Genomic DNA, 13,263 nt, shown 5'->3' with positions numbered 1-13,263 from the left:
AACTGGGCACTCTAAAAATTATGGTGAAGACCTCTGCCATTCCTTGAGCAGTAAATTAGCACAACATCCTTTGCTACTGGCATGTGTGCTATTCAAAAGAGTACAAGAACAGGCTTGTCCATGTAGCAAACTGTTCCTGAGTTTCTCCTTGCAACTGCATCCTTCACACATTTGCTTCTAGGGGATTTTGCCACCTGAATGGATGTAGCAATAAATGGGATTTGATGACCCAGATTTTGGCTTTGATTCCTCCTGAGTTTATTCTGTGATTCTCTCTCTCCCTCACTTGCTCTCTGGTCAGCAGGATGGGGGTTTTGTTGTGTTTTTTTCCCAGCTGGTATTCATTACTGGGACTCATAAAACAGCACTGGCTTCTCTGCCCCCATTTATTATCAGCCAGAACAGAGGAGTGTCCCAGGGCTGCAGGAAGCCAAGCCCCACACAGCTGTAACAAAACCTTCACACTGCTGATGCAAATCCCAGTGTTGCACCTCTGACTTGGGCAGACCTGCAAGGGAAACCTGCCACTCTTCTGCCTCAACCCAGGGTACAGACAGAGTTGCTGGGAATTGCTAGAAATGCCCTTTTCCTCCTTAAAATATTCCCTGCCTCTGCTGGGTTGTGGTCCTTGTATGACCTCTCCAAACCGACAGCATTGGCTGGACTGGCACTTAAAACAAAAGGCAGGTTCTCCAAGGAGATTAAAATAAAATATTACTGAAAACCCAATGGAAACATTTACCATGGGGACTCCCTGGCACAAACAGTGTGGTCAAGCACCGAGCTGAACGTGTGACTGTTGTGCTCGTCAAGGCTTCCTGCTCTGTTTGTTTTTCCTTCTGACTACACTCGATTGCCAAGAAATGAATAAAACAACACGAGCAACAGGGATGGAAGTGGTGGCTTTAAGGCTAAAAGAAAGGACACCACAGGAAAGCAAGGCAGTACTGTCATGACTGAAATACCAAAGCCTTTTTTCCTGTGACTCTTCCTACATTTGGTGCTCAGCAGCTCATGAAATTATACTGGAAGGTTTTTTTTTTTTTCCAATCTTTTTCAAAAGGTTCTTCCAGTTATTTCACTATCAAGGGTAGCATCCTCCTCATAATCATCCACAAAGCACCATAATCACACCTTGTGCTTTACAAAGGGAAAGCAGAAGAGCAGAAGCCTATCCCAGCTCAAGGAGGCCCTGCTATTCCTGACACTAAAGAGCTCACACTTCATCAAAAGCTAAATTTAGCTCCTATTTCCTGGCCTGAAGAGCTTGTGGCCTAATGAGCCAGCTTCAGCAACACCTTCTCTCCAACTGCAGGGAAGAAAAAAAATCTGAGATTTTGATTGCTGCTCACGGAAAGAACCAGGGATCCCATCATCTGGCAGTGGGGGAGAAAACACAAGCCCTGAGCATGTCTAGGAAACTGAGAGTCCATGATCCCCAAAAACCTGACTGCCCATGACTCCCACATGGGGCAATGGGAATCCTCAAATGCCAGGCAGTGAAACGCTCAGATAGCTGTGCTTATTCAGCAACCACTGAGTGGGAAGAGCTCCACACATGAAAATGACTTTTAAAAGTGAACCCAGCCTGGATTAAGCTGCCTGCTGCCTGAGAGCAGCTCTTCCTCTGAAGGCCAGGTAGCCACGTCCTGTTGTGGTGATCTGATTTCCCACGAGGAGCTGCATCACCTCCGGCACTGCCTGTCACATCTCATGGGCTAAAATAGCTTGGGATGGGTCAGTGTTGCCATGGGAGGGCTTGGGATGATGTAAGGAAAGGTAATGGCACTCTTCCCTCTCTGACTCATTACTGTGCACTAAGAAGCCAGAAATAGACCCTGGTGACAGCAGACAGAGGGGATGAAAACTTGAACATGGACAGGGGCTCTCCTGTGGCAGCTCACACAGAACTGTTTAGGTTAGAAAACACCTCTAAGATCAAACCCAGCACTGCCAAGCTCATCACTAAGCCATGTTGTGCCAGGTGCCACATCAACATCTTTTAAATACCTCCAGAGATGGTGACTCAATCACTTCCCTGGGCAGCCTGTGCCCTGAGAACACTTTTGGTGAAGAATTTTTTTCCTAATAGCCAATCTAAACCTCAGAGCCTTTCCCTCACCCACTAAGCAGTCACCTTGTCACACCAGGAGGTCAGCTTGGTCAAGTAGGACCAGCCTTTCATAAATCCACACTGCCTTCAGTTAAGCAGAAATTGGAATCTTAAATTCTTCTCAAAAATGAAAAATTGGTAAAGCCTGTGATTTACTGAACTGCTTCATTTTATGTCGGATCATATCAATATATCCCATGGTTTTAGAGAATTTACAATGCAGCATGTGCAAAAACATAGATCAAAATATAAAATTTATATTAACATTAAAATTTATATTATAATTTTAATGTATGAATTAAAATTTATATTAAAATTTTATTTTTATATAAAATATAAAATTTATATTATTTATTTCAGTCATGACAGTACTGCCTTGCTTTCCTGTGGTGTCCTTTCTTTTAGCCTTATATTTATAATAATTATTTATTATGGTTTTAAAGAATTTACAATGCAGCATGTGCAAAAACATAGATCAAAATATAAAATTTATACTAGTCAGAAATATGAAATAAATTTGGGGTAGTCAAAACAGTTCATTTAAGACATTTTTACATATATACACACACACACTTTATCTAAAGGCTTTGGGAAAAAATAAATATACAGATTTCACCAATAGTGTACTTCAGAAGAAACAGTCCTGGGAACGTGTTTTGGACTAGTTTGACTTGTTCCACTATCATACACTTCCTGATACTAGAGCTGGACATTACATCAGAGCATGCTGCTGCTCAGATCAGCAGAGCAGAATGATTTCAGAAAAAGCTGGGAGTCACAATTTCCCAGAGATGTACTGAGGTCTCTCGCAAATCTGGAAATAACTGAGCTATGCAAGGGCTGCTTTCTCAGCTCCTCAGCTGGAGTGCCTTTTGGATACCTCCACTCTTTGTTACATATACTAGAAAATTTCAACTACTTCATAAATCCAGCTTTTTCAACTTGATTTCTTCAGCAGACTAAACATAACTTTGAGAGCTGTTTTGGATTTGTGAATACACATTACAACTGTATAAGGGAAATCTAATTTTATACTCCCTCCAATCTGACCACATCTGATGAATCAAGATACTACCAAGGACCAAGTCATATTAAAAACATTTTTTTAAGTTTGTATTTCGAATTATGTTGAAATTCCCATAGTTATAATGTAATCTGATCCAGAGTGCTCAGCCAGGCAGCAATAAACAGAAGTCCAGCTCAGTCCACTTCTTTATGAGTTCCTACAAGGTTACATAAAGACACCAATCTTTCTGAAGAAAATACCAAAGTATCCATGCTAAGATGTTGCTGTTTCACAAACAAAATTATTTATGTGTTTGGTTTGTTGGGTTTTTTTATTTTTCTTTTTTTTAAGAGACAAATGTCAGGCTGCTCCAGATTACAGTCTGTCTACCCTACCAATTTCCTTTCCACTCAGCAGGAAGCTGTGGGTTCAAGTTTTATCTTCTACAGACCCAAAAAGGCAACTACCATAAACTACAGAATAAAGACTTGGAAACAGAATTTGGAAAGGCAGGTGTAACTATTTTATCTGTTGAAATTGATATAAACTGAAATGCTAGCACCACTAGGGAAATTAATGGAAAAAGCAGAATTAAAATTATCATGAGAAAATCATCCAACTTGAGAAATTTAGACAACTTTCTGTCTAATTAATTCCACTAATGCATTAGGCAAGGAAGATTTCAACAATAATGAGGGCCCTAATTTAGCTGTTGGGAAATCATGGCTTGTCTTCCCACCTTCCCCTTACAGTCCTACCTGGATGAAATACTCATACACCACAGTCATGGCTGTATAATCCACTGAAAAAGTAAAATCCCAACGGGTAACAGATAAACTATCTTCAAAACCATGTTGAGAAACATGAGAGAGAACCATGCAAGAGTTAAGCCGAAGCCTAAATTCGGTAATTTTAAGTTGTGACCTTTCAAAGCTCTTTGGGGGCAATGCAGCTTTTCCTACTTACTCCAGAGTATTTCCAAAGCTCAGTGCTTTTCTGTCACTAAAACTTGCAGCGACCTAAGGGGGCCTATAAAGCCTCAAGTGGATGAAGAAATCTGGAATAATATAAACACAGTGCCTTCTCTTTGAAAACAACACTTCAGAGAACCAGCATATATAGACATCCATACAAATATACTGAAATATTTCAGTGATTATTGAGTTTTTTTAATAGGTATCTGTCAGTTCCAGTGCAATTCTGGGTTTCCTATATTAATTCAAGGACGAAACTTAACTTTTTTTCATGCAGGAATAGGACTGTATGTAAAAATACAATCATTCCAGGCCCATATCAATGTGCCTTTACACAGAGCATTACTTTGCTGCACAAATTCAGCAAGAAGGTTTAATCACCATGGCCCAAAATTTCCATTCTGACTGTTGAACACCACAAAGAGCTTCAGAGCTATCACCCTGAGCAAATTTTCTGGTGGTTAGATAATTTGACAGCACCAAGTTCTCTGCCTTTTCTGAGTCCATCTAATTAAGATTTCGTGCAAGGGAAAACAGAAGTTGAAGGAGATTCAGAGTAAGAGAGAAATAAAGTTGTACTTTTTTGTTTACTGTACCTGCAGTAGGACAGTACCCCCCGGGATTGTGAGCTGTAAACAGTACTTAGGGGCATTCTCCCAGGAGAGCAGTTGAACATCTTCAATAGCACTGTAGGAAATGGAGTTTTCCATGTACCCAGTTGGCTGCAAGAAAACAAAGGAGAAGGGAAAAAAATGTTTACGTAGCCATCATAAGTTTCACAATTTCCAAGTAAGAACAGCATTATGAAAATTACACTTGGTGTTGAAAATATCTGCAAAATCTAATTGGAAAGCAAACTTCCTACCCAGGTCATTCAAGAGGGAGACCCATCCAGCCACCTTCCTCCAACTCGTTCAAGTGTTAAGATCACTCACAAAAAAAAAACAAAACCAGGCCAGTCCAAGGTGCCTGAAATACACAAATGTCAACCTGTCCTGGACCCAAAAATCAATGGAACCTAATTCCAGGTTGAATTGAGTTATGAAGGGTCCGTCCATGCAAATGCTCTCAATGCATGAAGAAGCCCCTCAATCACACAGACAGATCTGCACTGTCCTATTGCAAGGTTGCTTTATTCCACACATTCCCCAGCTGCAATTTTGGTCAACCACATCACCGAGATCCAGACTCCTTCACTTGACAGTGGTTCTTGGGGCTCCAAAGATGCAGCCCTCAAGTTTCAGACTCAAGCAGAAGCAAAACAACTAACGTTCTCATCTTGACCTATAGATAAGAGGTGGTTTCCTGAAGAGAGTGCTGATGTGCAGTTTAAAATGAAAGTCACAACTAAAACACAAATAAGTAACTGCATTTTGCAATTAAATGTGCAATACAAACTGATAGTTGCAGGAAGATAAACATGAAACTACTTTTTAGTATCCCTTTAATTCTTAGATTTTAATTACAGAAGTACAATTATCTCTGAGATAAGATGAAATATAAATGTATCTATGCAAGCACACATGAAATTATACCTTAAACTAAGTAAATACACAGTGCTATAGCTGTGTATCTATTGAGTATGCATACGTACTCTGTACTTTATGCAAGTCATTTTTAAAGTAATTGAATATTTAACACAGGTCCTCCAAAGACATCATTTACTTTGCTGTGCTACAGCATAAGTGAACTGATCAGTACTGCTGTGGCAGAGAAACTAGTTTCATACAAAAATAATTAATCCCACCTCATGGATAAACCATAGACTTGACCATGTCTTTCAAGAGAATGGAGCTCATTACATTTATGAATTATTTTCTCACTATTACTGATTTACATATAACTTCAACTTCTCAAACTCACTCCCACTGTGCCCAATACATAAGTTATTTTTAACTGACAGTCTTGAAATAACGAAGGCAAGGGAGGCAACCACATCTATTTCAGGGTCAAACAAGGCCAACTCCTAAAATCACAACACAGGATTCCTGGGGGCGAGTGTGAAATAAGCAAATTGCATTTGGAACGTCTCTACTTCTAATTGGTACAACTTTCTTCCATAAGTTAAGTAGGTGGTGCATCTGGAAACCGTCCTTTGGAGTTCTACACTTCATACATGTTTCTAAGCCCATGAACGTCATCCACCAGAAATGCAGTGACAGCCCTGTCACCCACTTTTGCTGCCACAAGAATTCAGCTGTCTTTTCAGCAAGAAAAACCCAGCCAGCCACAGAACTCAACCTCAATATCTTTTTCCCCAACGGTTGTTGCAGCAGCGCTCATTTTGCACCAGCCCTGGGTGAAAACAATTTTCACTGTCTCTTTAACGAAAACCTTGTTATGCAGGAAGTATGATAAACTTCTGCTTATTCATTTACCCACAATATTGTTCTACACTAGTGACTGGAATCCCAGTGGCTTAATACTGATACTGTACGTCATGAGTTGCCTACTGGAGAGTAATTATCTCGTTCTCACAGGAAGCCAAAGGCCCAAGATCCTTTGGTAATCAGCATTACAACACTCAGGGAAAAATATCAAAACAGCCAACATAAAATCTAGTATGCTCAGGGGGCAAAGTTATCAAAAACATGCTCTAAAAAACTGGAGAAGGGAGAAATCCAGAACCAGTTAATGCAAATTTAAAATGAAATTAATCAAAGCAATTCAAATTTCTCTTTTAAGAAGGTGCTGACTGGCCTTAATACCCTCCATTAACTTCAAAGAGGATTTGAGGAATTCTCACAGAAGCTGTTTCCAAGAGAAGTTTCTCCTATACCTTAAATCATCCATTTAAACAGCATGAAAGACAACTGAGCCAGTTGAAGCACAGCTCTGTAGCTGTACACAAGGATTTCATCCCAGGCATAGACCTCTTCTCACAGGACAGTTCTTCTCCTTAGGGAGAATGGAGGAGCAGAGCTCTGCAGTTTGCCAAGGATGGGAAGGTTACCTAAACCGTAAGATGGAATTATGCAGATGGTCAATCACTCTGAATGAAGGCCAATGAGGTGTTTTATGTAGCACTCATATGATCCCATGTCCACATCTTCCATCTAGCCATACTACACACATACAGGTGTTTGCTATCTTACTAAAAAAATTATTAGCCTAAATATACTTCAATCTCTGCAAGCATCATCATATGCATTGCTTCTACTTTCACTAAAACACAGTCTTTTAAGAAGTGAAATATTTTCAATTCTGAAAACACTAGTAATAGCAGCTTCACCTCTGTTTCACAACAGAGAAAGTCTAAAGCACAGTAATTTATCACTGTATAGAGCCCCTTAAAATTTTGCTGTCCAACACTGAGGACCATACTCCCACATCAGGGCTGGGCAGAAATGCCCTGAGGAAGCATCAAAACAGAGCTGTCATCAGACCTGAGCTCACAGAGCTGAGCCACTCCTCACAGAGACCACGCTCCCAACAAGGGGAAGGTCAGTCCCACACAAAGGACTCCTTTCCCTAATCTCTCCACACACAGGGCCAACCCCTAAACAGATACAAGGACAGAGCTGTGCTCCTCAGCAGTGTTTTCTCAAGACCAAGCACAGTTCAGCCATTTATCAGGAAATGGCCTGAGGTAAAACCACAGCCTGAGTCACTGGTTTCTATTAAAACACAGGTTATTTTGACATTCAGGTATGTGAATGTCAATCACAGTGAATCATTGTGGTTGATAAATAAGCAGTGCCAGTGCTGCACATTCTCATGCTGCAGCTGGTCTTGCTTGCACCCACCCCCCAGAAGCTGCATCCTCACCCCCAGGTCTCTCCATGGGAAAGTCAAATCACAACAACACACCAGGCCAGAAATGTGGATTCAGAGGTTTGAAAACACCAATAATGAGCTATATCCTCAGTGGGTCACCACTGAGAAGCATCTGGCATGAATACCAGTCTTAAGCAGCATTCCCACCTCCATCCACCCACTTTGTCTCTGCCCGTACAAATGTTTGTCTGGCTGTGGCGTCAGGCAGATCAGGGAACCCATCCAGCTTTTGCCAGATTACTTTTGAGCTCCTTCAGCCCCATTTCTAACATGAAACAGAGAATAGTATGTTAACATAACTTAGGGCCAGCACATCATTTGGAAGGGGGAGCTGAGGACCTGAATACCTCAGTTTAATTATTGGCATCAGACAGTCTAAAGCCACAGCATCTTGAGCAGCAGTATGTCAAGTTCAGTTGAAAGTGCCTTTATTTAAGAAAATAGAAATTCTTATTTTTATAGTTGTCATTTTTGAGAGGAGATTTATATTTCCTGGCAAAGTCTGATATCTGTGAAACGAGGCAAGATAATGGACTTTTCTACTTCACTCTACAAAATTAATCCTGACTTAAGAAGGTTTGGCCACAGAATCTAAACATGTCAGCTTACAGATTTACAGTTACAGTTTGAACTTCTGGCTGTTTGTTGTTGAATATGTTCTGAAAAATTGTAAGAGATTCATAAATGAAAATGCAATTTCTTACAACAAACAAAAACCTCATAAGGAAACATTTTGCTCTTCCCAGTAGCCTTTAGCCCCTAACAAAATATGCAACATCTCTGCTGGGAAATCAGGTATGTTTTAACTTGGTCTTTTTTCAGTTCCATGAAGATTTATTAATCACACAGCTCTGAAACTTTGCACCAGAATAGCCACACACCAAAACCTACTACAAATCAAATCTTAGGGGAATCCAGTGCTCCCAAAACTGGAAGAACATGTAGGTTCCTGCGTAAGCCCGATTTTCTCTTGTGTTTCTGGGAAAAGTCAGCAGCAGCAAACTACTCAATAATGCAAAAATCTGCCCACTTGTTTCCATGGGAAATTCTAAAAGGGAAAGAATAAACATGACGTCCATTGTTAATATGAGGCTTGTATGCACTTACTCATATAATAATGCACTAAATCTTCAGCTGCATATTTTCTAAAGAAGGCCCCCAGAAAAGATGAATTCTACAAATAGAGATGGTTATTTGCATTAAAACATACTTAAGTCTGACAACTCCCACCAACACAACAACAAGGGAGAATGATTTTCCCAATTAAATACTCCAGATGGTGGGGGGGAAATGGGGCTGTTCCAGACCCTCTCCCTTCTGCTGTCAGGTGCTTATTTCTCTCTTGGCTGCTCTTAAGAATGAGCCATGCTCCTGCTGTAGCCCAGGATGCTGAGTGTGCTGTGTCACATGTAAGTTTTCCATACCCAAATAAGATTCAGACCTGCTAAATAACACAGGAAGAGCTGATTGCTCTCAAAATTTTGATGGGGTGGAGACTATTCAGTTGATACTGAAGGGTAATGGACTCTGAAACTGCTGAAAACAATGGCTGATTTGAAATAAATCTCTGTTAGAAGACATCCATGGCTCCAGAGAACGTCCCTGCAACTACAGATATTTCAGATAAGGGCAATTAACATCTTTGCTCATTAACTACAGAACCTATCAGGAGACATTTATCAAATTCAGCAATTAGCAGTACTATACCACAATATGCAGTACAGTACAATTTGTCTTTTTCTTGACATGGAAGAATTTACTGCCACGCTCACTTGTCATGATGACTTGAGAGAGTCAATGTTAATCTCGTGGAGATTAACCTGATAACAAAACAGACAAAAAGACAAACAGCAAGGAGACAGCCAGCTCTGCCCCAAAACTACACAAAGAGCTTTCTGAGCTTTCTTGGAACAACATTCTCATCTAATCCATCAGACTTTGTGGTCCTCCAGCCTGCCCATCATAACCATTCCCTCCCCACTCCTCCAGGTAAGTAGGTGATTTTATGTGTTGGACCACAAGAAAAGATTCCACCTGCTCTGTGTAGTGAAATGGGTGCTCAGTCCAAGGATCCATGGGGTCTCCCCATGGGGCAAATCTGAATTACTTCTGCTTAAAGCTGCATTGTCCCTAAGTATCTCCAAGTTGGGTATTGATGCTTGGCGGGGTTTTGATTGGTTGGGTTTGAAATTTGTTGGTACATGGAAACAAATTGGGACACTGTGACCCAAATCTTCAGTAAAGGTCCACGTCAGTCAAAAAGTCAAGGGTGCATTAGTTCAGTGGTGATGATAAGAAAAAGAGGGAGGGGGTTTTCCAGCACAATTCTCTGTGTGTGGGAGGCTGTGTGTATAAACACCCATGCATGTCTATGTGTGCATAAATGTACACACACACACCTGCCTTTCTTTATAGCTACACAGTGATAAAAGACAGCAGAAATATATTCCACATTCTCCACACAAAAATACAGCAGCAACTGTCATATGCTCAGTGCAAAGTAGCTCAGGTGCAGTGACAAGATTTCATTGAGGAAGACCAGATACTCCACAGAGCTGGTCATCCAAAATAAATCAGTGGAGCTTCACTGATTTATACAAACTGGGAATCTTTACTCAGAAATCCAACAGAAGTTCAACCAAATCTAGCTCAGCAGCAAAAATGTGCATAAATCTCTTCCTTCCTCTAAATATTTAAGACAACCAAGACTGGAGGCTGTTGCATTAATTAACCTTACAAAACTGATAAAAATATAAGAGCTGCCAGTAAGAAGCAGTTTACCCCACACTGTACAGGAAAAAAAAAAACCCTCCCAGTCTGCAGTGGGGCTGAAATATCAGTTCTGTGGAGCTTTAGCAAAGGGACAGGCCAAAACTGTCCATCAAAGAGCTGACAAGAAAAAACTGCTCTCAATATTAGGACATATGAGCTTAAAATATGTAAAACCTGTGCAGCAGACACCAGCAGTGGGAAGAACTTCAAATTAATTCAGAGCTGAAGCAAGTTAAAAGCACAGAAGTTCATTATTAAGAAAAAGGGAAATTAAGGTCATGTAATGGAATACGTACCATGACAGGGGAGTCAAATAAGAAGGAAAAATGTATTATTTAGCTGAAATTCATATAGATTGGGGTTTTTTTTGAACAAGGATATTCTTCTATTTTACTGTCAAACCCAGGTGAAAGAGCACTTCTGAAGGTTCACTTATTTGAATTCCTGGGAGTAAAATCAGACATATCATGAAGACTTTCCAAAGAGGCCTATTATCAATATGACCTCATCTAAGCAGCCTGTAAGAAATCAACCCTTTCCCTCTGGCCAGCTTGAAAAGACAAAGGGAATTCCTCCTGAGACTTCAGTAGCACTGAATGTTAAATTGGTTGCCATGCTGATGCCCAAAAAGCTCGAAGGTCAAGCCCATCTAGGAAACCTTGTCTCCTGCTTTCAGACCTCTGCTGATAGGGATGAGGACATGCTGCCAGGTGACCACAGCTTACCACTGAGACAGTGGCCAAATCTGCCAAATTATTGCCAAGGGGCGGGAATTGCTCCCAGGCCAGAAATCAGGAGAGGAAAGGGAGGAGTTGTGTTTGACACAGCGCGCCAGACACGGTGAGGCTTTCACAGCCACTGGCCTGACTGCCCTGCCACGTGGAGCATCTCTGCTTGGAGCAGCCACTCTCCAAGTGGGCACTGAAGACTTCAACACCTCCCAAGTAATGTGAAGAACTCAAAGAGCAGAATTACTGTCCCCCACTTTCCAGCTGAGAAGAAGAAAATCTCAGTTGAGGTTGTAGCTGCACCATGCTCTTGATCTCACCTGAAGGAACATGAGAAGCCTGAGAGATGTGGGAGAAGAATTCAGACTTCCTGACTCCAACCATGTGAATCAGCTTCAAAAACATCCTCCTCCTCCTCCAAAACTGGGTCACAGATTCATAAGAATGACCACTCCTTAGCAGGGTTCATGTTCTCCACATTTTCGCATTTATCACTGCTGTCCATGAAACTCTCCTTTGGGAAGAAATACTCCCCAACCTGGACAAGATGGGTAAGTTATTTATCCAATTTCCTTGAAATTACTTCAGCAAAGAAGGGACAGCACCAGCCAAAATACAGCAGGAGCAGCAGTGAGAGAACCAGGGACTTCTTGCAGAAAGACTACACACACACCCCTACTTCTGTAAGACAGTTGTTAGAGGAATATTGAAAAATCCCTAACTTTTGCCCAGAATATGATATACCTACAGAGTGCTAAATAGATCTTGGGTCACTATAGCAACTATGATTTAACAGAAAACAAAACCACATCCTTATTCAAGGCTGCTCCCTGTTATCAATTCTCTTTTCAACAAATCAGCTGTGTCACACTCCATGAAATGCATCAAGTGCTGCTAAATCAGAGAGGAGAGAGGGTTCCATGTAAGGATTTCAGACCAAGCAGACACAATGTATGCTAGATTAAAATGCCACCCTTTAATGACTGCTTTAACCAGGGGCCGCCCTGAGAGCTGGGAGTGAAAGGTCATTAGCTGGTTTCAAATACAAAGGTGGCACCTGGATAATCAGACTGTTGAGTAACAGGAAGCTGATGTGTACTGTGAACAGGAGACCTCTGTGCAGCTGGGTTCTTCAGAACTGGTTTAAGTACTGTTCCTATGGCAGATGATCCTTGCACTTCAGTGGTTTTTACTTCTGCTTTACAGATCCCCAAAGCCTCCTGTTCACTATCTCTGTTAGGTCAACAAAAGGTGAAGAAGGAAACCACGCTTGTTATCAGTAGGGTCACATCCGCTGAGCAAGGATCTGCTCCTCCCATGGAAAATTTTTGGGCTTTACAAAGCAAAAAGGCTGAAGGCAGCTGTGAGGGAAGCAACAAAATCACCTCTGTCACCTGGGAATATGAACTGAATCTGAAAGGCCGTCCAAGTGTAAATTACTGAATTTGTAAGAAGCTGAGCTATCCAGGATCTCAGGTCCCATTAGAAATACAGAATCTGAATCATGGACTCTGCAATATTGACAGTTCTCACCACCTCCTCAATGCTCATACCAGCTCATTTCTTACTACACTTTATTTACAAGAAATTAAATTGTTGCAAAATTAAACATAGCATAAATAAAATATACATTTAGTTCTGGTTTTCATTTCAAGAAGCATTCTCCAACATAACTTATCATGCCCATGCCTTCTACCCGTAGAACAGTGAATCCCTTAGACACTGTAATAATCAAACAATTTCCATTAACAAATTTTCCCTTTTCTTTTTAATACACCCTTAACCCTGCAATTCCCAGGAAACCACAATTAATCTCAATTTGATGAACAAGTACAGAACAAGGAGTGCAGTAACCCAACTAAGCTTCTGAATTCTCCATAGGGAATGCTCTTA

General features: G+C 41.0%; 1 protein-coding gene across 1 annotated transcript in view; it reads right to left on the bottom strand.

Annotated features, from left to right (window-relative positions):
• Positions 1 to 13,263, bottom strand: part of CMIP (c-Maf inducing protein) — a 131,179-nt gene that overhangs the window by 57,590 nt on the left and 60,326 nt on the right. The window contains exon 2 of the mRNA XM_054640721.2: positions 4,690 to 4,815. Coding sequence (XP_054496696.1) covers positions 4,690 to 4,815 — 126 coding nt within the window. The remainder of the gene's footprint in view (positions 1 to 4,689; positions 4,816 to 13,263) is intronic.

The sequence above is a fragment of the Agelaius phoeniceus genome, chromosome 12 (assembly GCF_051311805.1).
Source record: "Agelaius phoeniceus isolate bAgePho1 chromosome 12, bAgePho1.hap1, whole genome shotgun sequence".
Lineage (NCBI taxonomy): Eukaryota > Metazoa > Chordata > Aves > Passeriformes > Icteridae > Agelaius > Agelaius phoeniceus.
Note: the sequence above shows the minus strand (reverse complement) of the source record. Positions and strands in the feature narration are given on the sequence as shown.